This window comes from Protomyctophum bolini (assembly GCF_963924005.1).
Source record: "Protomyctophum bolini genome assembly, chromosome: 13".
NCBI lineage: Eukaryota > Metazoa > Chordata > Actinopteri > Myctophiformes > Myctophidae > Protomyctophum > Protomyctophum bolini.
This window is the reverse complement of record NC_137874.1, coordinates 37,864,765-37,892,185: the sequence shown is the minus strand read 5'-3', so window position 1 is coordinate 37,892,185 and position 27,421 is coordinate 37,864,765. Positions and strand designations below refer to the sequence as shown.

Here is a 27,421-nt window from a genome sequence, read left to right as displayed (position 1 = left end):
CTTCTTCTTTTGTTTAATAAATTAAGATGTACTAGAGCCGTGCCCTGGGGCCTCTACAGTGGTGCCCGTTAAGTTGGAAATGCATGACCCACCCAGATATTATGTCTGTGTCCCTTTTATGCCCATATATGGAGTTATTTGTCAGGTATGCCCAAACATCAAACACTGACCGTGCTGCAGTGCGCTGTACACATCATCAGGAGACCCACTTTGATTGGTCCCGTGAGCTGTAACTGAGCCCCGATTGGTTCCCTGAGACTGAACCGGTCTGTAATTAATTAAGAGATCATTATATTGAACAGGAATGAAATAGAAAACAAGATGCAAACTATATACTGCTGTTGATGAATAAGACAGAGTTATTACTGTACTAACCTGGCACAACATGGAGCTGTAAAAAAAAAGAAAAGAAAAAAAGGCACACCAGGTATTAAAGTGATACTGTACAGTACATAAATCATTGATTCTGAATTATTCAGCGATTGTATCTATATGCAATACATCTAATAGTATGTCTCACCTTTAGATGTTGTGTATCGACACAGCAGGAGCAGAAGAATGATCAGCAGAATCCCAACAACAAGTCCTACGATCAACCACACTACATGTGGAGAACTCTCTTCCACTGGTAGGCCTACAGTCACTGGAGATAGAGTAGATCCAGTCACTGGAGGTAGAGTAGATCTAGTCACTGGAGGTAGAGTAGATCTAGTCACTGGAGATAGAGTAGATCCAGTCACTGGAGGTAGAGTAGATCTAGTCACTGGAGGTAGAGTAGATCTAGTCACTGGAGGTAGAGTAGATCTAGTCACTGGAGGTAGAGTAGATCTAGTCACTGGAGGTAGAGTAGATCTAGTCACTGGAGGTTGAGTAGATCTAGTCACTGGAGGTAGAGTAGATCTAGTCACTGGAGTTTTAGTAGATCCAGTCACTGAAGGTTTGGACACTAAAAACAGTGAAAATATCATTTGAATTTAACAAAATTCGGGATTAGGCATATATATAGTTCCTTCAACATGTGACCGGTCATGTCAATATGGATGCTTTAGGGATACCGACACAGCTGCACAACACCCGCGGCAGGCGGTAGTGTTTCTCGGCGGCATCAGTCCGACCCTCTACCCCAAAACCCTTACCCTAACCCTAACAAGCAAGCACGACGCAACGCATGTCGGACCAACGCACTCCCGCGGAAGCGAGCGGCAGTCGAGTGTCATAATCCGCCCAGTTTCCCCGGCAGCGCCGCGGCTGTTAACCGGCAGTTACCGGCAGTTTAGTGGCAGTGCCGAACAGACCAAGACGGAGCGGCAGTGGAGTGACATAATCCCCGACAGATGCCGGCCCTCCCCACGGCGGTTACTGTTCTAGTGCTGCACCTTATCTACACATGTGTACCTGCCGCTGTTTTAACCTAAACCGTATTAATGTTCCTTATTTGCTGCTATTTCCTTTAACCTCATGTACATACTGTACCTGCTATACTATACGCATGGCATAATGATGTTTTTCATGTGATTATTTGACCAGTTTCTACCTTTTTCTATATCTTTATTGTCTAGATCTGCCTCCTAGCTATTCTTCCTCTCATTTCTAAAAAAATAAATAAAATAAAATAAAATAAAATGAAACCTTTGGTTTAATGATAAATATACTCACAGGTCACTGCCATCCAACTCTGTGGTGACTCTCCTCCAGAATATTTACACATAAAAAAAAATACCATACACTATACACTACCAAACCTTTACAGAAAAGATACATATAAACAATACAATAAAAAAAGAAAGAGAAAAGTTAATTAAAACGATGGCATTGAACCTGGGTAAAGAAAAGACAGAAAAAAGCATGTTGCGCTCACCACAATCTCGATCTCGGACAGCAATATGCATTATGTATCCTCCCCATTTACGGATATTTTTATCCAGTCTGTCGGACCGGGATTTGTTCGTATGCTGCAAACCTGCCTATCTCCACAAACCAGTCATGACACGAGGGACTCCCAGACGATTGTGTCTTGAGTGTACAGGGTTTGATGAGGTCAGATCAACATATGGAATGAATTCTGTATTGGCCATAATATATGGAGCGTGTCACGCAGAGGCGTAATTTGCATAGGGTTGGCAGGCCGTCGATTCCTCCTCCCGTCAGTGATGGGAGAAGGAAGCGACGGCCCTCAAACTCAGACTTCCAGGGGCCAAAACTTCATATTGACCCTCTCTGTAACCAACAAAAGTATGTTCTTACATCCTCCATTTCAGCACTGGATGAGTCATTGCTGATATGAAAGTTCTGTCACATTCTGCACTGCAGCACATGTGATGCTGCTGATGAATGAGCTTGTAGTAAGTAAATATTTGGCCAAATTAACTATAGAACCGTGCCAAAACCGTCCCAAATGGTCAAAATTACCCGACAAATAACCGATTTCCACGCACGCTCGCGTACAGGGCCCCTTTCATTCTAAGAACCCATGGCTGATGGTGTGACGGACGCAAGTTGCATAGTAAACTCCGAACTACAGTAGGAATTATATGCATTTATTAAGTGCATCCTATATTAAAATGGACTAATGGGAGGGCCGGTTGGCAGGCGGGTGAACCACGGCCACGTCACCCTGTCTCAGACATAACCATAAACAAAGCTGATACACCCATATAGTAGTAGGCATGTCATATTACTCAACCATAAACAAAGCTGATACACCCATATAGTAGTAGTAGTAGTAGTAAACGTGAGGTGGTGCGGCGTAGGTGTGAACTCTAGACATGAGGGCCACATGGCGGCCTGCAGAGCCTCTAGTATCATGTTTACCTTCACAAACAACACCCGCATCTTCATTGTGATCACAGTGAAGGATTCCAAACCAAGGATGGCTGCACTGTGAGAGACTTGATTCACGGCCGGAACAGCTGACCGTATTCATGCAGATGCCCCCAACTCCCGGTCCGAAGAATGCATTGCTCTTTGCTGACAGAGCCCGTCCACAGCCTAACTGTCTACACACTACCTGGGCATGATTCACATCCCACATATCATCACACACTGTCCACCAACTGCCCTCATGGTAGATCTCAACTCTACCAGCACAGGCATGTCGTCCGTTGACCAGCCTCACTGGATGATTAACTGAGTGAAAAAAAACAAACATAAAACTTAGCGTTATTAGAAGAACAACTGAAATGGATTGTGTAAAATGTCATGAATGCCTTAAATACTATTTGTTTCCCCCTCTTTTTTTTAAATCAACACTCCTCCTAAAACTCCAGACCCCCTCCCCAAACTGCTTGACTACCTCTCTCCGTTTTCCATAATTCCTAGTTCCAACTAGGCTATATAACTAACTATAATACCAGTGATAATAACAAAGAGATAGCGTCATTTTCCTTTTTTTGCCATTTATACCAACTCCATCACCAGGGCAGAAATGTTACTGTTGTATTGTAGCCTACATTGCAGTTGAACATTGCACGTGCACTTGCTTTTTTTTGGTAATTTGCAGAAACATATGGTGACAAGGCTGTTTTTCACATGACCCTGAAACAGGGCAGTGAAAGAATAAACAGTGTCTCGTCTACCTATCGACGATGCTAATACGGACTATCCAAACGACCAGTATGGACATTCTATGAAACATAACAACTGTGCCGTGCTTTGAAAAGCCACGCATTAAAATTAATTGTGTAGTACAGTAGCAGGATAGTAGGAACACATCAGATGACCTGTCTATCACTACCCATAATGCCTTGCATTGACGTTGTCTCACCATCTGTTTGAGCAGGTCCACAGCAGATGAGGAAATACAGCACTGTGTGGAGAGAGAGAGAGAGAGAGAGAGAGAGAGAGAGAGAGAGAGAGAGAGAGAGAGATGTTGAATGTAATAATCAGGAGCATTTAGGGGTTAAGTGTCTTGCTCAATGACACTTTGACATTAACCCATAACAGGGGTGACCTGGGGGCTGGGGATCGAACAGGTGTAACAGCCCTAAATATACCTCTGCGCAAATATTTGAGTTAAAAATGTTTGCTTTAACCTTAATTACACTAAACCCAAATTTTGTCAAACCAAGACTAAACCCAGGTATTGTACCCAATATAAAATTCCATGACAAATATTTCTCATCGAAATATTAACACATTTCACGCCAGAATTGTATATATAGGCCTAGCCTACGATTAATAAACCCCTTCACTTTAAAAAAAAAAGTGTTTTTTGTGCAAAACTAATGCTTGGAATGTATTCAGAATCATGAAAACCCCCTAGTTTGACATGTCACTTAAAGCTACTTAAAGCATAAGGAAACTTTGACATTTTTGACAATTCTGTCTGCCATAGGATGTTAATGGAAAAAGAATTGCCCAATAGTGACAGCCGGTCAGCAAGTGGATTCGTGAATGTATAATATTTTAGGGCAATAAAAAAAAGACTATATATCAAATGTCCCACTTTAAACAAAACAATTAAGCCTGTCGGCTGCCGGACTACTAAGGTTGACTAATACATAAATAAGATAAGTGAAGCACTCACATGATATTATGCAGGTTGATGCAAACTTCATCTCGACATTGACAAGTGACTGGAATTCTACCTAATTTCACATTGACCCTCTGCTTCTTGTTGTCTGCAGTGCAGTATCCACACTGTCCTGTCACTGATGTGTGATAAGATGCTCAGCCTATCACCGGAACGTATAGCAAGTTAGCAACTTCACACTTTTTTCGTTATGACTTGCATTATGTCCTAAATTCTCATGAAATGCAGTCTGAGGACATGCTGTTTCCTTATGCTGTGGCACATCATTAAAAGTACATGCTATATTGAAGAATGTCAGTTTCACTGTCTCTTGCTTAATGCAGATTCACCATTAGTGGTGATAGAATGTACATGACATTTTGTACCTATATGTGCGGACCACATCGTGGCGCACACGACCGCTTTTGAGTAGAGCACAAGTCCTGATAACCCTTTCTGTTGTTAATCCCACATTCTACCACAGGTCGTTTCGAGGAAGCAATCTGATTGGTTGAAACAGCCTTCTAGCCGTGGGTTAAACCAGCACTGTTCACCACCTAATCAAAACAAAGAATTAAGCTGCTCTGTTCTCCCAGAGCAAACTCGGTGGCTAGGCTAGCTAGTTTCTTGGGACATTTGTGGTCGTATAGTGTCATTAAAAATATAGCCTATTCTTTCAGCGATTTTCTTAGTTTTAAGGGTATAACGGTGGTAGAATTGCAATATTACACTCGAGGGTGTGGGTTAACGTGATTATTGCCACTTCAGTGACGTTTGCGGAACTCGACTACGTCTCATTCCTGACCGCATCCCTGTCATGGCAATAATCACGTTAACCCACACCTTCTTGTGTAATATTGCTTAAGGCGAGACACCCCAGGTGAATAGGGAAAAAAAGTTAAATAATAGCTATCACAATGAAACTTCTCCAGTTGATTACTTATATTAAAACTAAGATTTTTTGTATTACAAGTTTTCTGAAATTATATGTTTAAATATGCAAATTAGGCATTATATGCGCTAATTTGCATACATTTCGGGACGATAAATCTGAAGATCGGATAAAGCCAGGTTCAAAATTATCATTTCATTTTGTTGGCACATTAGAGACAAAGAAAATTACACATGGGATTTTTGATATCTCTAATTATCACTCCACAAATCAGAAAATAGTGTCAACAGGCATAAAAAACCCAATTTTCGGCATTTTTTGGGTATAAAATGTGATAAAATCAGGCTGTGAATGATATATCAACAAATCCATGTGTAAATGTCTGCGGAATATAGTTAGGAATAAGACTGGAAAGTTTGGTGTATTTGAGTTCAACTGAAGTGGAGATTCTTTGTCCCAAGTATGAGGAAAACTCATTTTGAGAAAACGGCCTTTAAAGATTTGTATTGTAAAATTCCAAAACGTTTTATTTGAAGCCACTATTTTGAGACAAAATATCTCATCCAAACCTTGGCAACAACATATAATGGCATATATCATTGGAAAGGTCTGGACCTCAAGCTGACTGTGGTCTGATCCAAATATGGTCACTTCCTTTGTACCAACAACCAATCGTGAAAATAGAGATGGTGGCTTTTCACCCCGAAAAACGAGCTGTCATTGGCTAAAATAAACTATCCAACTAAACATCTAAATCTGTATTTTTAATGTATATTTTGCTTTAGTTTGAAAGAAAACATGTTTAGGAAGCAAAATAGCAAAAAAAAAAAAAATGAAAAATCATGATTTCACCTGGGGTGTCTCACCTTAAGTCAGTCACTCACAATCTTGAAACACACTTTGTATTCTCTTTTTCTTTACTTCCATTGTATAAGTATGCATTTATATCTGGCTGGCTAGCCATTTTCCCAGATATATCTATCCATCTATCTGTGTGTTCACTCATACATAAATATAGACAACACAGTGTAAAGAAGAACTATAAACCACCAAGCGTCATTGAACGACAGGAGGACTCTGAGAGGAAAGAGGAACCTGTCTTTCTACTCAGTCATGCAGACATTTGCATAGTTCCATGTTCCTACTCCTCCCTTCATTTCATCATCATCATCAGTTTCTCAGTAAGTAACGGACGGTTTGTAGGGTGCCCGGGTCCTGCATGCAGACGTCCTGCCTTGGTGAGAGTCTGACAGGGTCCGAGTGTGAGGCTGGCTCTTTTAGAGTGGCGCTTGTAAAGCAGCAAGCTGGCAGCAGATCACCTTGATTGCACAGGTAAAATGGAAAGTACCGCCCATCTTGAATGAAGCCAAGCCTCCAGCGCTGCACTCTGTCACTCTCACCAAGGAGGTCACGGTGCTTAGCTGATGCTGGGACTGATTCGCCGCAATAGTTAAAGTGCATTTATTTTAAATGATGTGGTCTAATGTGTGAACTAACAGTTCAGACTATTGTTCATTAAAACAAAACAGGCAATGAATGCTATTGTATTGAAAACATTATTGTAGAATAATTTGAACTCATAGGAGAACACAACGAAGAAGGCTTTTCAAGCTTAAAGGTTTGTCCTATCGTTTCCCCTTTCATATGTCTTAAATTGACTCGTTTTTGGTAGTTCAAATATGTTCTCTAAATATATTAAACATGACATAAAATAGGGAGGTGTAGTTCTAATAGTTGAACAGTATGTCCAGGCCTCGTCTCTAGAGGTCTAGCTGAGAGACACAAAACAAGAGGCTGAAAAGGTTAGAAAAACTACTAAAGTAAATGCAAAAAAGGTGCAATTTATTGTTACACGCGGTGATATTTACATTTACAAGAATAGTGAAGCATCAGCGTGCAAAAAAAAATAAACATAAAATACTCAATGCTATAAACATGTAAACTTAACCTGCCTGGTTAAGTTTAATGTACACTAACCCCTGACTGAAAAAATATTGCAAGTCTACAATAAATACAAATACAGTAAAACTCCCTACTAAACTAAAAACAATCATACAACACTGCTGTTTCATACTGCTCCATTCTCTTCAGTATGGTGGACATTTGGGCATGACCTTCCCTTAATGTTTGACGGTGCATGGATGTAAATAACACATGGTTAAAGTGTATAAATGCATGTGACTTCTACCACGCTGTCTTCTCTTCACCATGTTTTCATCTTCATTTACCAACCTGGAATAAAACAACAGCGTAAAGACATTGAATAAGATGACACTATCTAGGCTATTTATATTTCCATTATCGACACCATTACAGTTTGGAAGTTATTATTATCAAACCCCAGCCTAGCCTGCGTCCTCATTTCAAACCTACAGAAAAGACGGTTTAAACATGGCAATGAATATACGGAACTAAAGCAGTGTGTACAGTACATTTTGATCTTGCAGGATATTAAATAGTGCACTTCGCCAAGCGATAATGGCATTAACACTCCGGTCTCTAAACTGTACTTTTCTGTTCTATAAACATTATTGTTGACTTAACCCATTCTGACCTGAGATCAGATTCATACGAGGTTTCCACGGGACACACACTGGTCTGATTAACCCATTCTGACCTGAGATCAGATTCTAAAAATGTCAGTCGTTCTTCGAATTTTTCAAAAATAGCAGACCTACAAGCTCATATCGCGCCACTCGGTGGCGCGATATGAGCTTGTAGATCTGCTATTTTTCAATAGCTAAAGCATAACATGATGCCAACACCAAAATGGGTGCCCGGTCAGAATGGGTTAATGTCTGTTTCTATGGAAAGATTAATTGATCATATCTTATAACAGTGTCTACCAGGCGATGAAACACGGTATACATACGGTATGTAAACATGTTTTGTAACACGGAGGGAGAGGGGGAAACAGATCTCCGATCTCAGTGGTGCCTTGTACTGAAACTTGATGCATGCAATATGATAAAAGGATGCATGGGCCTGACTGATTACAAACCACCGGAACGCCAGCTTCCGTATTCTGGGGGAGAACATAACCTCAATATTAACAATCTACAAGCTTACAACACGTTCTCATAGATTGCAATTTTCGGAAAGAGATTTGTTGTTGACTGAAAAAGCGGTCACAAGTACAGAACCAACTTAGGTCCAGTCTAGAGGGGTTTTTATATAGAGGGATAGGGTGACAGTAGGCCTATAGGCTGACAGGAATTGGGGAGATAAATGGGGGGGGTGACATGCAGTAAAGGCCGTCGGGATCGGGAGTCAAGCCCGCGGCACTCATTTTAAAATTGCTATATAAATAAAGTTATATATTATTATTATTATTATTATTTCTATATGAGAGGCAGATCATTCTGTTTTCCCCAACGTGAAAACCATATATGTGACATTTTTGTTGAGTATCACATAACACAGAAGGACTGTGTAATTAACTATTTAGTTGTCATAACAGCTACAAATGGTGTAATAGAGGAGTAACATAAACACTTAAATCATGTCACGACAAGATGTTGAACAAAGACACGACGTCTTGAAATGACTATTTATGGTTATGAGCAGCATTATAGCTCTACATGAAGACAGAATAATCTTACCACGAGATGTTCCTGCTTTGACCTGAGAATAAACTGTATCTTCACTTTGCTCTGGAGCTGCTGATTCTGGAAAATCATGACAATACAACTGACAATGTTAACAGAGATTCTAAGTAGGCTAGTGGATTTAAATCCACGCAGTATGTTGATTCAAGTGAAATTTAATTATTTAACCATGTGAAGCTAGGTGTCTATAATTTATGATTGTCTACATGTACATCTTTTCAGTATTTTCTGTAGTTTTCTCATGTTTCAATGGAACAATGTAAAGAGATAAAACTCAAAGCATATTGTGAATTTACAGTGTATGTAGGTGGATGTATATATTTCACGTACCTTTCTTATTCTTGTCTTTGTTTTGGTAGTTAACATAGATCACATCTGCTTCTATAAAACACAAACAGAACAAAGTGTTATTCAGGCAAAACCCAATCTGAGAATCCCATCGTCAAATATTCGGGAAAACAGCAGCCCCTGTAGTTCCTCGAAATTTGATGAAAGGCAACAGTCTGTCTTGAGAGACTAGGCAAAACCTAACTGTGTGTGTGCATGTCTGCGCATGCGTCTTTTTCTTGTGTATTGTAGGCTATAACTAGAGCACTGTCTGACTTCAAAGTTGTCATGTCTAATATTGTCGATCATGTCAGACCCAAGGTTGTGATGAGTGGGTATTTGGTTGGACCAGCAGTACAGACGTCTCTGTCTGTCTGTCCCTTTTATGCCCACATATGGAGACCACTGACATGCAGTCACCAATATGATGCCATATCATATCATAGACGTTTTGACCTTGTACAAGCAACAGGTACAACATGTAGCCTACAGCCCTATTGCATAACCAACTATTTTTGCATTACCAATGGACGGAAGGCATACTATGGTCCGACGGAGCATTGGTTCGAAGGAGCATTGGTCCGAGGTGCGTTGGGGGTCGGGAGAGGGTTGGGTTTAGGTGTGCTGCCCCGCGGGAGGTTAGGGTTAGGGTGAGGGTTTGAGGTAGTTTGTCGTTCGGACCAATGCTCTGGACATTGTTCCCCAACAGGGATCACACTACTTTCTTAAAATACACATTAACTAGTAAGAGACCACACCTCTGTGGGGATGGGGTGAGGAACCCAAGGTAGGGCGAGACTCAGGGTGGGGGCAGAGTCGTTGTCATAGCGGAAATAGCCGATCTACAAGCGCAGTACTCACAACCTGTGTTTGGTCTGTCTTGAAGCAGTACAAACAACTTGGTGGAGAGATCGCAGGTGTATTTATACTGTTGTGATTGCACCAGGGATTGGCTGTGGTGAGAGGAGGCAGGTGTAGTGGATACCGGGTGATTGTGAATAGGGAGTGGTCGTTGAGTGGAGAACAGGGTGATTGAGAACAGAGTGGCAGTTATAAGCAGAGGGTGGTCTCCACTACTCCTGAAACTACGTTGTATATAAACCCATGATAAATTACACCCAGTAGGAAATCAAATGTACCGTATTAGAGTTTGTCGCTCAGATAAACAATGTACTGATAGAAACTTAATAGGCCTAAAAAAAAAGTACCTGTGTGTGATCCAGTCTCTGTGGAGGAAACTCTCCGTTAGGAACACTTGTATGCTTACTATACACATGATCGTACACTATTATGAAGACAAAGGCTGTGTCATAGCTTTTGAATATTAGGCCTACTCTATGCATAGTCATCGACTTTAAGACAAGCATAGATCTCTGCACAACAGCCCATTCATGCTCATTTATCAATCTTGCGTTGACCAAAAACACGGGAATGATTTGTTAGACTCAACAATGCAACAGACAGCATTCATCAATCTGTCGCTACTTTGACATGAGCGTGGCCAACACAACAATCAAATCTCAGCTCGTGTACGCAAGTATCTTTCATCGTAAAAAAGCGGTGCAGCAAAGTCTGACAATCCTCCGACAGGCATCTAAACATTATGCAGCAGCCACTTATTCACATAAAATGCAACGACCATCATTATCTAACATAATCCTACATATATAAAGTGGTAGACGTATGGGGTTAACAGGTGACTTAATTACACACACACACACACACACACACACACACACAATGTGGGCTGTGTTAAACGACCACTATGAAGTCTATAACCGTTTTGTGTTTGCTCACCCTTCCTTTTCTTGCCCATATGTTTCAACTCAAGCTGTGCATATGTCACATCACTGGACTCAGCTGCTGGCTCGTCTGAAAGAAAATAATCATACATTTAAAATCAAATCATCTGCACCTGATTAATCTCTACAATTATATGAAATTGAACAGCTTGATCTTTGAAAATAATCATTTAAATAAGCAGTTGTTATCATAAATTAGGCTACAGTAGTCTACAGTATATGCTACATTACTGTACTGCCTAAGACTGTTTCTTACTAGGTGTTGGCACCACCTGCTGGTAAAGGAAGAAATAGGTTGACTTGATCAGTTAAGTTCAGGCTGGCTGGCTGGCTGGCCGGTGCGCAGGCTGGACCGACCGACCGACCGACTGACTGACTGACTGACTGATTTATCAGCGTCTGGGTTAGGGTGTAAGCACACTTAAGCATCGAGAAACGTCTAGTCCAGGCGTCTCTTCCGGGTTTTTAAACAGCTGGTGGATGGCACAGCTTTGGAAAAAGAATGGAAGCGCTTTGCCGCCGCTGCAAGTTGAAGCCGTGCGCTTGCGTCATTTCCATCCACCAGCTGTTTAAAAACCCGGAAGAGACGCCTGGACTAGGCGTTTTCTTGCTGCCTCTTGACGCATACAATGTTGTGCTTGCGCCCATAGTGATCAGCGAGTGAATGATTGTGATTGGTTGAAAGGCTGACCATGCTGATGTGAGGAGTGACCATTGCCTGGACGTCCACTCTGATTGGTCCTCTGGTCTGCTGCCGAGTCCTGATTGGTTCCCTGGGACTTCACAGATCTATTTCAAGATTAATATTTAGCATAAAAAGGTTGTGAATAAGATGTGTTCATGTTTTATTATGACACACACACACACACACACACATGCACGCACGCACGCACACCCGACCCGACCCCACTTTGTTGGTTAGTTGACTAAATAGTAAATAATATATAAATTATTAGTGTAGTGTAGTTACATCTTAAGTGTTAGGCTGGTTTGATGGTAGACTCATATCAGGCTGGTCTGCACAGTACAGTATATGACATCCATAGTCTAGCAGTTATTTATTATTTATCTTGTTCTTTTCCCAATAGTCACAGTATGACGTAGGTTGGCACATCTCTCTAATTATCCATGGAAACTTGGCAGTGGCCATTAGTACACATTTCTACTGCAATAAGTATTAATTAGCCCCCTCCAACCCCTTTTTAATTGTCGACTACCCGTGTGAAATGTAAGATTCCTAGAAACAGAGCAGTACCTACCTGACACAACAACATGGATCTGTAATAAATAAATAAAAACTGTTATGTATAGTGATTTACAAGCACTCTGTGTACAGTATGACAACATATTTACAGATATAAACCCATGATTTTGGTTCTCACCTTTAGATGTTCTGTAACGACACAGCAGGAGCAGAAGGACGGTGAGCAGAACAACAAGTCCCACAACCAACCACACTACATATTGAGAACTCTGTTCCATAGGTACAGGTACAGCCAATGGAGGTGCAGTAGATCCAGTCACTGAAGACTGAGTAGATCCAGTCACTGGAGGGTGAGACACTATGACAACAATATAAATACAATTTGGAATACATAGATTAGTGTTAGACAACTCATGTTAGCATTTAGGGTAGGCTATACAAAAAGGTGTGACTCAACTACTGGGAGAATTGTGTAAAGGTTTAAAGACTAATTGAGTTAATTAATATTTGTTAAATGTTACATAGTCTATAGATTCATACTTGCACGTGTGTAGCCTATATGTAATTATTTTCCAATTTCCTACCATAAATGTAAGACTGAATTACAACATGAATGGGTTTACATTTACCTCTCACTGCCATCCAGCTCTGTGGTGACTCTCCTCCAGAATATTTACACTTGTAGAATCCCTCATCAGACTCTGATACAGCAGGTATGATCATCTCTCCATTGGTGTTAGTTTGGACCAGGACTTCATTTCTATAAAAGTCCACGTTGGAGAGAGACGAGACTGTTCTGCGTTTGCATTGAAGAGTGACTTTATGTCCCTCAGTCACAGGGTGAACAGGACTCACCAGGATGACAGCACCATCTGTAAGAAGGAAAAACAAATAAAAATAAACACCCCATATGCTAGGATTCACACTGAAGTAATACAAAAGTATAGGCCTATGTTGTAATGAGTTTATGGCATTCAACAGTATTGTTATTGAATGAAGTAACTGAACTCACAATGTATTGTGATGTTGACAGCATTGCTGTACTCTCCTAATCCAGACTCACACCAGTACACAGTGGTGACACTTTCACCTGGGCTTATTGTTTTATGATCAGGGTACCACATCAATCTCCATGCAGTAGATGTAACTTCACATCTCACTGAGTAAGACATAGACGTATGCTCAGAGAGGAAGTGTTGAGTTCTGTTAGAACTCACTGTGAGAGAGCCTGAAGAATGAGCATCTAAAACACAACACAGGATCAGAGGTCAGTGGTCAAAAAACAGTTACAATGACAGTAAACTAAACTAAGCGAAAATAGGAAAAGTAGCCAGTAAGTAAGTAAGTAAGTAAGTAATCTAAAAATCTATACCTAGAAGTTACAACATGTAAAACAAACTCACCACCAGACCAGACAAACTGAGGTTCACTGTATCTAGTGTAATGAACCGGCCGGTCTCCTCTCCCAGCTTTACACGCATATCCTCCTGTGCCTGTAGGATCATGAAGGATGAAGGAACCTTCTACAGTCCCATGGAGGCTACCAGGTAAGAGCTCATACGTGTAGTTGTTGTGTGAAGGTTTAGGAACAGCTCTGTACCAGTAGAAGCTCCAGTCTGCAGATGATCCTTTAACCTCACAGCTCAGAGTCACTGAGACTCCAGGACTCAACCATGGAGGAGACACACGGAGAACAGCATGGGGTTCTGTTTGAAAGTACAGTTATCTGGATTAATAACAGCTCTCAGCTCTCTCATGTTTCTTTTATTGAGCACACAAACACAAAGCATATGCTAAACTGATTCTGTCAACATGCAATATCTGGACTGGATTGTATGTTACAAAATGTCAGAATCCACTTTATTTGATTTTGCATGTGCTTAAAGAGTGACTTTGAGATCTGTTCCACTTTGCAATGTAAGTCGATGAGGAGACTATGGAATATAAGTTTATAATAATCAGAACGGCCATTGAAGATACCTCACCAAGATTTGACCATTACACCATGGTTTAAGTATAAATTCAACTCTACTCAACCTCTACCGAAATTAAATTTAGCATTTTGCCTTTACAGTAAAAGGCATGTAAAGATAATCCTCAAAGAAAATGTCAATTCAATTATAACACATTGGAACACATAACACATATCAACACTGCAGTTAATACTGATATGTATTTATCATATAGTAGGCCTATTTACCTTCACAAACAACACCAGCATCTTCATTGTGACCACAGTTGTGGTCTCCAAACTCTGAATGTCTGCACTGTGAGAGACGTGATTCACTGCCTGAACACCTGACCTTGTCCAACCAGATCTTCCCATCGCCCTCTCCGTAGGATGCATACGTCGGTGCCGACAGAGCCTGTCCACAGTCTAACTGTCTACACACTACCTGGGCATCCTCCAGGTCCCACCTATTATGACACACTGTCCCCCACATGCCATTGTAGGAGACCTCTACTCTGCCTGAACAATAGTGTGGCCCGTTGACCAGCCTCACTGGATAATCAACTGAGTGAGAAGAAAAGCATGAAACAAAGTGTTATAACTTATAGGAAGAACAATTTAAATCCATTGTGTGCCTGAACATGTTACAGTATAGAGCCTGTATGCCAGCTCCCTCGGTCTTCTGTACGCATAATTCTTAGTTCCAACTATGGTGGTTTATCTCGTAAAACATTAATGTCAGTGCCACATTAAAACACTATGATAATGTCTTTGTTTACATATCTGCCATGTTGGATGCGGCACAAAATCAAGGACCAGATTGATATGAGCCAGGTGCTCTGAGCCTTTGATTAGACAGCATATGTTATTGAGTTCAGTGGCCATTATTAAAAAGTCCCACCCGTGTGAAGTGAGCTCTTATCATTATACATCATCCTACATCATCTCATGAACAACGGAATTCATGTGATTGGTTCGCCGATTTGCTCGTCTACATATGATGTAAATTTCCCCTTTGTCAATGGCATTTAAAGTTTGTGTTGCCACACATTTACGTCATATTTGGCGGATATTTGACCTACCGGTAATTTCATTGTCAATGGCAAATATGAGACATGAGTGTGTGGACAAAAGCTGTATATAAAATCACACATGTGTGAAGTGAGGGGCTCTCTAATCATCATACCTTCACAAACAACACCAGCATCTTCATTGTGACCACAGTTGTGGACTCCAAACCCTCTGTGTTTGCACTGTGAGAGACTCGTTTCACTGCCTGAACACCTGACATCATCCAACCAGATGTCCCCAACACCCCGTCCAAAGTATGCATTGCTCTTTGCCCGTCCACATCCTAACTGTCTACACACTACCTGGGCATCATTCTCATCCCACTTATCATGACACACTGTCCCCCAAATGTCATTGTAGGAGATCTCTATTCTGCCTGAACAGGAGTTTGGGCCGTCGACCAGCCTCACTGGATGAGCTACTGAGGGAGAAGAAAAACATAAAACCATGTTATTGGAAGAACAGTTTAATTCTTCATTGTGTTCAATTTAATAATTCCTGAATATTATAGAAAATGTGATGCATGAAGATTTCATTAAAACACACAGTATAGTAGCCCAAATGTACAACTGTTGCTTGTGCTGTTTGCATTTATATCCCTAATAAAGTATTCAATCAGTTAGTAAATCAATCAATCAATCAATCAATCTACTCGTTATTTACCCCCCCCCCCCCCCCCCAACTGCGAAAAACAAACGCAATGTTACTTGAATGAGTAATATGTAATAGTAATACTGTTTTGGCTAAAGGAATATATACGTTACACTACTCGTTACTGTGGAAAGTAGAAATATAGCTTTACAGCAATACATTACTAAAGAAACACGTTACTGCCCATCACTACTGTATACCCAAAATGAAGTTGACGTTGTCTCACCATCCGTTTGAGCATGTTCACAACAGACGAGAAGCACTGTGGAGAGAGAGAGAGAGAGAGAGAGAGAGAGAGAGAGAGAGAGAGAGAGAGAGAGAGAGATTGTTAATGGTTCATGGCTCAATGACACTGCTTTATATATAAAGCCCAGATTATACCCTGGTGTAAAAAAACAAGCAACTTTAACTGTGGGTATAGTTTGGCTGGGGGGAAAACGTCCAATTCCTAAGTGGACACTGATACCTCCTGCATGGTCTCAACAGAGACCAATGGTAGCAGCTTGTGTTGCAGATCGCGAGGACACTCGCCTCCTGAGCAACTGCCTCCCCTATACATGTTCAACTGCCTCTCCTATGTCCTAACTGAATACATGTTCAACTGCCTCTCCTATGTCCTAACTGAATACATGTTCAACTGCCTCCCCTTACTGTATTATTTAACTGCCTCTCCTATAAAGTCCTATAACTGAATATATATAACTGCCTCCCCTTACAGTATATTTAACTGCCTCTGAATACAGTGTTATTAAGTTAATGAGTTCAGCCCTTCTACTTCGACTTCAATAGTTAATTTAAGTGGTATCCATGCATGCTCATTTAAATATTTCACTTCTCCTGCAGCTCACAGGTGGGTGTAGAGCTGTGTGTGTGTGTGTGTGTGTGTGTGTGTGTGTGTGTGTGTTTGTGTGTGTGTGTGTGTGTGTGTGTGTGTGTGTGTGTGTGCTTCTCTCACTGACTCTTCCTCTCTTCTCTCTCATTGTGGGTTCGCTCTAGCAAGCACACAATAGTTTTCTAAAGTCTATTTTTTGTACTAGAAAACAAGTTCAAACTTCAACATTATTTGTGCTTGTATTTCTCTTTTTGCAAATATTTATTTTGTAAACGTTTTTGCATGAGGCCCGGTCAGATCTTTCTAGGTTCACACAGAGGTGCCATCTGTGGTTGGTATAAAAAGCATTCAAACCTGGACTGAATCAGGAAATGTACTGTACATCATAATATACATTGCAGGTTTTCAGAGAGCCCATGCACGCAGTTTCTGCAGGAACTGCAGTTTTGTCTTAGATATTATCTTTTTCTTGTATCTACTTCTTTGTCTAATTTAGTGATCAGCTGAACGTTTACACTGAATCTATAATGAAACAGATAATAGTTACATAATGAGGACCTTCTATGACTCAGACAGACATCCATACATCAACGTTTAAACACACTTTATCTACAGAGAAAACCTCAGGTTGACTTTGTTTGTGTACGTTATATATATTCCAGCTTGGAGTTCCAAACACAAAACCATATGAAAAGTGTTTGATGCTCTGCCTTGACTAAATTAAACGTTAATAGTCAAACTAAAATCGGATCGTGATAATAATAATAAAATGACTCACATGATATGACGCAGGTTGATGCAAACTTCATCTTGACAAGAGTGACTGAATGATGAGGTTTGATCTGTTTCTTGTTGGCTGCAACGTGCAACTTCCTGTTTGGCAAGATGCTCAGCCTGTCAACAGAACGTAGGAAGTTCACACTGTCCGTAGCTACAGTGGAGTCAGTACTGCAGCACCCTACAATAGAGATTTTTCTCTTATACCATTGCGCTGTACTGTATACATACTATATAAAAATGTTTAGATTTTCATTATCGTGAGAACAATCGCATTGCAACTTTTCAGGACCAGAAAGCCTGCAGTTTCCATTAGCTTGTATTCCCCATCGATGATGTCACTGGAGGACGGTTTCTAAACTGCCCACAGCCCTCCTATGAGACACAGACCGGGTAGAAAAGAAATTGCGCCTTTTTTTTCACGATTATTAGTGAGGACCTATTATATGAAGATAGGTTGAAAAGTGGTGAAGTGGTCCTTAAATGCTGTATACCCTGATAGCTTGTTTGGCTTGCTTTGAATGTTTTTCTTTTGCGTTTTGCTGTGTTATTCTGCTCCGTTTGCGCTTTTCATTTAATGTTATTTAGTTTCTCTTCATTTCTTTATGATGTTCTTGTTGTACTTTGGTTCGATCTTGGTCGTTGTAAAAGTGCTATATAAATAAACTTTTGATTTGATTTGATTTGACTAACTGGGCCCAGTTAGGGCCTTCATTTTGGGCCCTGTTGAGAACTCTGGGCTGAGACATTGATGCTCAGACAGTACAGCAGGAAAAGGCCCTGGAAGGAGTCTACACAAGAATGCTACGAATGACCATAGCTCACATGGAAGAACCACATCAGAAATGTCAGTAATCTAGTAAAAAGTAATCTAGTAAAGAGAGTGGCGACACGCTTTGATCTCTCTGCAAAGCAGGGGTCTATGGGCTATAGTTCCAAACATCGAGATAGAATGAGCACTTACACATTCCATTACAATGGGAGTCAACGCTAGCCTGACACTCAGCCTGAATTTTCATTTCGTTTCACTTCATTATTTTATTATTATATAAAAACAGAAATGACAATTATATATTTGATATGGATGATAATGTATTTACACAGCAGATATTTGCCATATGTAGTGATAAGGGGGGGAAGGGGAGTACTGACGTTACACATACCATTTAGATGCCATATGGACTTCATCCACAACGACACCAAAAAGCCTATCTTTGTAGGTTTTGGAGCCCAACATGTTCCTCCATTTGTCCGTGGTTAGCCATGCTTCTGGGCTTCCAAAGACGAGTGAGCACCGAGCATTAATTATATCACTGTCACTGTGCACCCCAAGTTGCATCGCTGTAACACCAAACATTGCAGCTTCTTTGATTTGGTCCTCCATCAAGGCAACCAGGGGAGAAACGACGATGATAATGGGTTTATCCCGACCCATTTCCTCCAGTACAAGAGGAGCTAACTGGTAGATTAAACTCTTCCCAAATCCGGTAGGAAGAAAACCAAACACATCTCCCCCTTGAAGAAACGCCTTCAAAGCACGAAGTTGTTGTGGTTTTAAGGAATTTATTCCTGGAATTTCTTTTAAAACCGTTTCAATAGCCAGATCGATACGATCACACGTTACAGCAGAGGGGGCAGCCATGTTTGTTTGTGTCTGGACGCCGGCGCTGTTGTTTGACGTCATCGAGTTGAAACGACGCTGATTGGTCGGTTGGATTTCCAACCGAGGTCTGAGATCTCCTACTGGAGAGTCACCAGACTCGCCTGAACATACATTTTTAATGTGGCTAGCGATTCAGGGGCTGGAGCCAGGCTAAGTCAACGCTAGTGTCGCCACTCTCTTACTAGATTACTCTTGATTCTGGTCAGACACAGAAGGAAGAGACTGGCAGGCACTGTGTCAGGCAGACAGAACTGGTAGTGAGGGAACTACCACTGTAACCCAATGCACAGCTAGGAGGGGAAAGAGGTGCACCACATGTGGACATAGTCAGAGGCACGCATGCACGCACCCACACACATACACCCCCACACACAGAACCACAGATATAGTAGACTTAAGTTTTAGGTCATCAGGCTGCAGCTTCATGAATGTTCAATGAGTTAAAATGGGATCATAATACATATTTTATTTGTTAATTTGACAGAGACAAAGACAGTAAATATGGCATGAGAAATAGTTATAAGATAGCCTATATGTGGTCCTTGGGTGGGTTGTCGGTATAGTCCTTAAATTCAGAGCAAAGATCCAAATACATAGCTAATGTGTAAGCCGAATCACAGTACTACAATATATATATATAAACACACTGCAAAAGTTACGACAAATTAATCTCTGTGGCACCTAGTCCATAACATTATCAATATTATTGGTTGTGGTTGCTGTATAGGCAACACACTATTGTTCTACAGTAGGTGTAGGTCCGAGAACTTTTGTCACCTAAAGTAAACCTGTTTTTTGTTGTTCATGTGATTGGACAATATATTGTCCAACCAGACAGGATAAATTATTACATTTACGTATGTGTATGGATTTGCACAATTTATAAAAAAGGAAACATACTGTACACACATACAAAATAAACAGCTTTAGAATCCATTTCTTAATGGAAGAAATCATTACATAATTTGTTTGCAGGGTGTTCGATATCACGATATCAACCCGACCACACTGGGTCCCGACCATAGGGTCGTGGACCAATTTGTATGGGTTGCAAGTAAATACCCTTATATTTCCTTTCATGTTACGTTTTCTTTTAAAATATCATTAATATTTCAAAATACCCCCCCCCCCCCCCCTTCCCCCCAAAAAAACCCAAAGTGCACAATTTTTCATTCTTTAAAAATAGATATTTTTTTCTAAAATCATTCCATAAAATAAATCCATTAATTACAGGTGAAAAATAGTTTGGAAACCACTGTTAATTCTGTTCTATACTGCTGGGTTGTATTGTTTCGACCCCCACCTGCTCATCTGAGCCACCTGAACAGCTGGTTGAAGCTGGAACAGCAACCAACACATGGGAGGCAAAACAAAAAAAGAATGAAAGAAATAAAAAAATAAAATAAAATAAAAAAAGGCTTTGGCTCCCATCTTCATCTACAAACCTGGAATAAAACAATGTCATACAACTTTAAAAAACTTAAACCCAGACACACTGACTGACAATGAACAACATATTACTATTACAGTCTGACACGTCTATATTTAACGTCCACTTGGTAACAGCATGAATGATATACACGGATTAAGTGGCATGCTCCCTACACAGTTTAATATGCCCCAAAACATTTTGAGAATGAGAATGAGAGATTCATTGTTTTAATCTCACAATAATGACATAAAATATGACTTCTTTCATCAAACACCTCTCCTCTCCCTTGCTAGGTTATACACACACACACACGAACACACACACACACACACACACACACACACACACACACACACACACACACACACACACACGGACATAAGATTGGTTGACCTTCCAGCTCTGTAAAGGGTCATACCAAGCACAATAGTTATAGCTATAAATATAAATATATGAACGAACATGAAGCCTTTTAATAAGTTGAACCATGGTGTGGTGTCCCTATTCTGGACATGTCGTATTAGGCAAACTATATTAGGCAGAATTAGCATTCCGCAGAAATATCCCATCTAAAATTGTAGATGAGCTAATTTCGAGACTGTGTATACATATACTGTGGTTTCCTGCAATTTAATTGATCAAGCATTATGATTTATGGACAGGGACAGGACAGCCTAATGTACAGTACCGTTAATAACATGAAACAAACACGGATGTACTTTCAAATTCGACAATCATTATATCTGCAGTTGGTTTTGATCAATGTCACCAGTCAGTGTTTAGATCCCATAACCCAGAAGGACAGTGTATAATTGACCATTGAGTTGTCGTAACAACCACTGACAATGTTTGAGTAACATAAAGACTTGAAGTTGATCAAAGTGACCTGTGAGGTGTTGATGAAATGACTATTACTGGTTATGAGCAGCATTAACCTGCTGCTGGTTATGGTTTATGGTTATGGTTACTGGTTACCTGCTGCTGTTCTACATTAAGAGAGAATAATCTTACCACGAGATGTTCCTGCTTTGACCTGAGAATAAACGGTGTCTTCATCACTCTGCTCTGGAGCTGCTGATTCAGTGAATGGAAAAACACATCATATGAGAAACGATAAGTAGAGCATTCACATCCACAGTATGACGTTTCAGTCCTTAACCATATGAAGCTGCCTAGCGGTCTTTTCAGTATCTAGCCGTATCTTCTCATTATGTTTCAACAGAACAGATGCATTGTAGATTGAAATATCCCTATTTGGTACACTATCAATTGGGAATTGATAGTGTACATACCATACAGTACCATATCCACCTACACAGTACGTGTGTGTGGATATATATTTCACCTACCTCTCTTATTGTAGGCTTTGTCTTTGTAGTTAACCTGGACGTAGGTCACATCTGCTTCTACAACACAACACACAAGTCAAATTCAAGTTTGGTTCATGCTAAATTCAATTTGCACAAGCACGAACGCATGCGCACGCACGTGCATGCACGCACACGCACACAATACTCAAAGCATCACAGCACGCTCTCCATCTTATTTGATGTACAAATATTACATTAATGTACAGTAGATGCAATTTTGTCATTGAAAATGTCAGTCAAAACTTCAGTTCAGCCTCAAGTTTATTGCTCTGTTTTAATATAACCTACAATAATTATTGATATTATTGGAGTATTTAACTTAAACAAAAGGTGAACCCTGATAAATTACACCCCAAATCAAATCGAATTAAATATGAATTGATTTACTGATATGAGAGAAAACATTGAATGTGTCTGTACCTTTGTCGGACTTCACTTCAGAATACAAGGAACTCTCAAATGGATCAACAAATTTCTCTGTAGAGTAAACTCTTTGTTAGTATTTATGTTTATCAGCTACCTAAACAGATGATTACACTGTTATGAAGACACAGGCTAGCTTTATGTGATGCACAGTGTGTGGTAGTCGACATAAATGTATAAAGTTCATAGAGGCAAATGTACTCTGTAGGCTCTCAGAGTCATTTTGTTGTTTAACTTTCTCAATCAATAGCATCAATAGCAACATTGCACACACACACACACACACACGACTGTCTAAAGGGAAGATTGCACGTCCAAAAAGTCCAAACTGTGGTTACTGGACTACGATACGTATATACCGAGAAAAGAAGAAGATGTCTGTATACTCTTGTGTCAGCTCCCCGGAGAGAACTTCATTGGGGACATTAACTAAACAATAGAGTGGTTATTCATTCGGTGACCACGGGCATATGTGCAGTATATGCGTGCGTGCGTGCGATATGTAAAGTGTCTTGAGACAACTTCATTGTGATTCGACACTTGAATTGAATAAGTTGTATATAACTCCACTTTAAAGTTAGACCTGATGAAGACCTGGACTGTGGTCGAATTAAGCATTGTTCTGGTCCTCAATAAAGTCCTCCTGGTGTCAAAAACAACCACTACACAGTCCGTCATCCTATAGTCATATTTCACGTAGCCTAGTATACTTTTCATGATTGTTAGTCTGCGTGCTCACCCTTCCTTTGGCTTTTCCTGCTCGTGCGTTTGAGTTCAACCTGTGCATATGTCACATCACCGGACTCGGCTGTAGGCTTGTCTGAAACAAAAGAACCATAGATATATATAGTCATCTCCCAATTAATCTCTACAATTCTGTCACATCTAACAGCTCCCACTCTATGAAGTACAGTATATGCTACTGTACATTTTGCAGTCACTGAAAAAGCCTTGTGTTGATAAATGTTGGCACCAGCTGCTGGTAAATGAAAGCCTGTTTCTGATTGATTGATTGATTGATTGATTGATTTATTGATTGATTGACCGACCATGCTGAAGTGAGGAGTGACCATCGCCTGGACGTCCACTCTGATTGGTACTCTGGACTGCTGCTAAGTCCTGATTGGTTCCCTGGGACTTGACAGATCTATTTCAAGACAAATATTTAGCATCATAAAGTAGTGAATAAGAGCTACTGTGATCATGTTTAAATATGAAAGAAGATATATTAAAAGATTTGTACTGCAATGTCACGATTTTTAAAAAATAGCAGACCTACAAGCTCGTAGCGCTTGTAGATCTGCTAAAGTATAACAAAATGCTTAGTTAAAACACCAAAAGGGGTTCCCGCACAAAATGGGTTAACAGTGAAATGACCCTAACTCGGTGCCCATTGCTCTGCTTAACGCAATAGAGTAGTAGATTTGAAGTCTGCATGCGTAGCACCCTCAAATTAAAGTTTCTCATACATCTGTAACAACCTTCAATATTTACGAAAAAAGAAAAGCAGTAATCTATGCTAGCAAGGAAATTATTCTAGAGTGAGTCAGCTCTCTTTTCTGACATGGTGTGCGCCTTATATGCCTTATATCCATCTTCGTCATTTTATACTTTTTTTCAAAAACTGTCAGGATTTAGAAGATTTTAGAATCTGATCTCAGGTCAAAATGCTTTAAAGAACCACCATTCTTCTGTGCTTTAGAATCTGATCTCAGGTCAGAATGGGTTAAAACAATTAATTCCTGTGTATGTGGATACCATTACAAATGCCTGAGGCCCCATTTACACTGGCAGCCAAATCACATGGGGACAGTCCAAGAAACAGAGATGGGTTACCTACCTGACACAACATGAATCTAAAAAAGAAAAAAGAAAAGAAAAGTAAAATATGTTAAATATTGTTTTACACTGCAACCAAGAGACTATAGATGGGAGTTTAATTAATTCAAGCACCACTTCACCACTTTTCAATCTATCTTCATATAATATGTCCTCACTAATAATCATGGTAAAATGGCACGATTTGTTTCCTACTCAGTCTGTGTCTCATATGAGGGCTGTGGGCAGTTCAGAAACGGTCTTCCAGTGACATCATCGATGGGGAATACAAGCTAATAGAAACTGCAGGCTTTCTAGTCCTGAGAAGTTGCAATGCGCAAAATGGAAGCCATCGTTCTCACGATAATGAAAATCTAAACATTTGTGTAAAGTAACCTTGTTTAAACCAATATCTGCCTAATGATGAAGACGGTTTCTAAACTGCCCACAGCCCTCCTATGATGAGACACAGACTGAGTAGGAAAAGAAATCGTGCCATTTTATCACGATTATTAGTGAGGACCCATTGTATGAAGATAGGTTGAAAAGTGGTGACGTGGTCCTTTAAAGATATGAGCCCTGTTGGAGTGGTTCTTCTCACCTTTAGACGTGCAGCGACGCAACAGGAGCACGAGGACGGTCAGCAGAATCACGGCGACGATAACTCCCACACTCAACCCCACGACGAGCTGCTGTTGAGGCTGACCAGAGCCCGTGACAGCAGGTTCAGTCGCTGAAGGTGAAGGTACAGTTACTAGAGTGGATCCGGGCGTAGACACTGAAGGAGACACTATATGGGAGGCAATATGACAACGTCATTTGAAACTATATATATATATATGCATACATCTCCGCCAGGCCGGGTTGCTTACACAAGGGCCCACACACTTTGGAAGTCAGTCATATTATATACATACAGTAGCAAATGGTGAAAGGATTGTGATATAATACTGGACGAAATTTGTAGGAATATTTGCAAAACAAAAAGACACAAAATCTAGTCTGGCTGCACTATAATGGCCATGCAGGTCCATTCCTTGGCCTATTGAGAGTGTGCGTGCAAAGTGTCATGCGATTGGCCGATCGGTCGGTGGCAGCAGAGATTAGCTGTTCACAGACACACCGACACATGGACGCCGGACATGCAGGAGCAAAAACATATAGTCTCTGGCATTTGGCCATCCAGCCTGGTGTAGACAATAACTAGATTTGTATTGGAGCAATTAATTTCAGCATTTAGGCTGTAGTGTATGAGCCTCAAAAGGACTGTTATTTATACCTATGTTTACTGGGTCACTGTATTCAGTGTAGTAAAGTGTCTCAGGAGCTCCTCTCCCTCCTCTGCACCTGTACATTCCACCTTGTGCCACATTGAATGATCCAGTAGACTGAGTAGATAATTGATCGATCAGTGAGAGTGTGTCGTTTTGGTACCAGTAGTATTTCCATCCAGAGGAGCCCTTCACAGAGCAGGTCAGTGTAACACTGCCCTCTACTGGTAGAACTGTCTGGTCAGCTGTCAGTGTGGCCTTTGGTTTATCTGTGGATCACAGTAGGAAGAAATGCTTAAAACAGTATAGATTCTTCCTGGTGCAACTGTGTGGAGTGGACTACTAGATGAGCTACACTGGTGGAATGTGCCTTTAAAGAACCATGAGTGGATGCGATGTGGCAATGTTTCAACCGTTGTTATTGTATTGTGACACTTGCTTTAGCTTTGGCAATGTAAACGTATGTTTTCTCATGCCAATAAAGCTCCTTTGAATTGAATTGAGTGGAATGAAGCTGTATACATTGGATTAATTAACCATACAAATTTAGACAAAAACTCATTTGGCTTTGTTAAATAGATAAAATAGTTACTGATTAATATACAAACAGTACTGAAAATAATTATTGACAAATAAAATTACTGCCTGATAATAACCAACTACAAATTGTGATTGGCAATAATATTATAATGTAATTATATAATGTAGTGTCTTAATGAAGGAAGTGAACTGTTATTAATATGCCAAATATTACATTTATTGGGGGGGGAATTAATAGACTTAATAGAAAAGAGCATTTGTGCTTTGATGAAAGAAATCACGTTTCTGGGGGACAATGTGGCATCTTTGCGTTTGTTGCAACTCCTATAGGGATGGCAATGAAATCATGTTTGGTTCTGCTTTGTTTGCATGTGCCCGTGTGTGATTTGGAGAAGATTGCAATGTTCATGATTATTTGAAAAAACGCTCCCCTCCCTCAAACTCCGGATGCCATTCGAAGATCTGCCACATACAGTACATCTGGATCACATGTCAAGTTATAGAATGTGTACCGATTTGTGAGTTTTGTGAAATAATTTGTATTATGAGCAAATAGCAAAATTACATTATTGACATACATTGAAGCATTTGGCGGGGACTGTATGGGGAGATGCTTCATGATTGAAGGAATCTAAAGGGGATGGGGAGTGTGCACACAAAGTTTCACACCAATTGGTCCAGCGGCATCTGAGGTGTCTGCATACAGACAGACAGTCACAGAAGCATAACAATAATCCTACCCGGCCTGGTAGATATGAAAAGGTAGCCTAATAGTATTATGATAATAATGCATATATCTCTGTATATTATCAAATCCCACTCAAGTTCTTCATACACAATATTAATCTCTTTGTGTACAGAACCACAATTAGAAGGCTAATAGAGTGTTGTGTGTGAGTGTTAAAAATGCCTACTAAATCCTGACCTAAGTTTTCTGGAAAACTTAGGTCAGGATTTATGTTTCCATTATACGGCATAGCAACAAAAACCCCAGAAAGGGGTTCCCGTCCAAGGGTAAAAACACCAAAAGGGGTTCCCGTATGTCAGTGATGAGAAAGTACATGATGATGTGACTTACCTGATACAGTCAAAGTTACTAATCCATTCAGCCTAGTTTGTTTCACTTTCGCTTGTATTTGACCTGCAGATTTTTTACCAAGACAGTTGTATTCACCACTGTGGTTTAGCTGTGCTTGAAATGAAAGTTTATTCTGATCAGATTCTCTAACTAATGTAACACCAACATTATTGTCTATGGTGTACGTCCAGTCAGTCGTCG

General features: G+C 40.3%; 1 protein-coding gene across 1 annotated transcript; it reads right to left on the bottom strand.

Moving 5' to 3' along the window:
* Window positions 1-7,468: 7,468 nt before the first annotated feature.
* LOC308327745 (uncharacterized protein) lies at window positions 7,469-25,873 on the bottom strand. Its single transcript, XM_080781280.1, has 9 exons — window positions 25,611-25,873; window positions 24,933-25,064; window positions 24,354-24,369; window positions 23,563-23,660; window positions 23,253-23,333; window positions 22,511-22,567; window positions 22,070-22,126; window positions 9,005-9,064; window positions 7,469-7,634 (listed from the first exon to the last, which is right to left on the bottom strand). Exons 1-9 carry the CDS (start codon window positions 25,684-25,686, stop codon window positions 7,627-7,629), a joined length of 585 nt encoding a protein of 194 aa, XP_080637406.1. The 5' UTR covers window positions 25,687-25,873; the 3' UTR covers window positions 7,469-7,626.
* Between the last annotated feature and the right edge of the window lie 1,548 nt (window positions 25,874-27,421).